Source organism: Eufriesea mexicana, unplaced genomic scaffold (assembly GCF_001483705.2).
Source record: "Eufriesea mexicana isolate 0111107269 unplaced genomic scaffold, ASM148370v2 scaffold571, whole genome shotgun sequence".
Classification (NCBI taxonomy): Eukaryota; Metazoa; Arthropoda; class Insecta; order Hymenoptera; family Apidae; genus Eufriesea; species Eufriesea mexicana.
Window position 1 is genome coordinate 114,252 of NW_016908756.1, and position 1,971 is coordinate 116,222.

Below are 1,971 nucleotides of genomic sequence, written 5' to 3' on the forward strand. Positions count from 1 at the left end.
ACCTCGGAGTGAAAGTAAACGGAGAAGATGTGATCCTCGCGACCATGGCATTCGATCATTATTTTGTTCTTGTTCGAGGCTGCCGACCGATCGCTTCATCCGCCTTGATCGCTGGACCGTACACTCGATTAAGTCTTTTTCACGCGTGCCAATATTATCTTGATAACTGATATAAAATTTTAACAACCTTATCCTATAGGAAATGAAGTGTTAATAATTGTTGGTAATTGGATGTTAATGTTTGATACCTTAATTCAAAATTTTATAAAACGATTGTTGTTGTAGGGAATTGTTTCAGTTTAATTAAAGTGTAAATTTATGGAAATTCAAATGTATATAATGCTCGCATGTCGACATCATCTTGATAACTTAAATGGAATGTTAAGAATCTTAACCTATAACAAATTAAATGTTAATATGTATTTAATGCCTCTATTGGAAATCTAGTTGAACAATGTTTGTTGTGAACAATGTTGCTGTTTCAGTTTAATTGAAGTGTAGATTTTTGGAAGCTTAGAGGTATATTGGTATTATTGGTATTGAAGGAAGACAGAAACGGAATTAATGTATCTGTACTTGCAAGAGATTAAGTGGTAAAAATGAACCCGTGTGGCGTTAGCTTAATCGAATGGACGCTGACGGACTGAGCGATAATTGCAGCAGGGAAGGAAAGTACAGCATGTATTTCATTTTTACCTGGATCCCATGATCACCTTTTTAGTGGACTGGTCACTTTTGAAGAAGGAAAGGATGCCAGGTTTTATTCTCGTGTACGCGAAATGTAATATTACTGGTGGAAGAATTTTTCAAAATTCCTTCTTCGTGTGTATTGGTGTTTTAAAAAAGCCAATGATAATTACCTAAAGATTAAAATAAATGTTAAATGTTGTACTAATTCAAAGAATTAAAGTTAAAAAAATAAATCTTTGTCACTTCTCACCCTTCAATATATACAATTTAAACGATTCAAAGTTCAAGTACAAGTCTAGTACATAATGTGTAGAATGTAATTCGAACTTTCCACGTCGAGAAGAACCTGTTTCGCCTAGCTGTTCGACGCGAAATAATGGATAAAGAAAAAATTACTTTCACCGGTGTCTCAGGAACGTATTAGAGACTGTACGTTAATGGCGCTACGATACAAGTTTGCAAATTCACTTTTGCATTTTATTTGCCTATGTTATTATGTTCAAAACTGCCATTATGGTTATTAAAAAATTTCTCTACACATCTGCATTTCAAAACAAAGCCTTCTTGATAATTATAACTTTCAACTTTTCACTAACCTAAAATCCTCAGAATCTGGCCAACAATGCAGTTACATATTTCATCCGCTATAACTTTCTGTAGAAATCCTATAAAGGAGAGTATCCTTAAATTCGTCAAAAACTTGAACAAAGACAACCTATCTTGTAGAACTTCATAGTTCCTCTCCCTTTTGCAGTCGTCGTAATCTAATTGCACATGGGTCCGCGCATTCGTCCGCCATGCATGTCATGTGATCCATAAAAAGATTTAACCTAACCTGAACCATCCTAAATTCTAGCCGTGTACCGCTTGTGAAACTGTTGGGAGTGCCACGTTCATGGGAACAGGAAACGTGTGATAAGGAGAGGTCTGAATAGGCATCGTTCTGAAATCGTGTGGTGGTTCCATGGTGTCTTCCTTCACATCATAACTTTGCTTGGGTTGGGCAAAGTTTATTGGCCAGTTGATGGAACCACTAAACATGGAAGATGGAGAGGCATCTGTCGAGTAGCCCGCAGTAACCAGTTGGCTTTGGTAATTATTACCATAACCTGTGTTGGACAGAAACTGTGGCCAGGACTTGGTCATCTCCTGTAGTTTCTGCTGGTACTCGTCTAAAGCTACTGTATCTCTCAATACGATTCCCTCTTTGCTCCCGCCAATAGTGGCCGATGGAATACCAGATGGTAACAATACGCCAGCTTGCGGCTGAGGGACGACGCT

General features: G+C 37.5%; 1 protein-coding gene across 1 annotated transcript in view; it reads right to left on the bottom strand.

The window, feature by feature from the left end:
• Positions 1–1,451: 1,451 nt before the first annotated feature.
• Positions 1,452–1,971, bottom strand: part of LOC108546064 (uncharacterized) — a 3,256-nt gene continuing 2,736 nt past the window's right edge. The window contains exon 5 of the mRNA XM_017897987.1: positions 1,452–1,964. Within this exon, the coding sequence (XP_017753476.1) occupies positions 1,543–1,964 (422 nt within the window). The 3' untranslated portion in view covers positions 1,452–1,542. The remainder of the gene's footprint in view (positions 1,965–1,971) is intronic.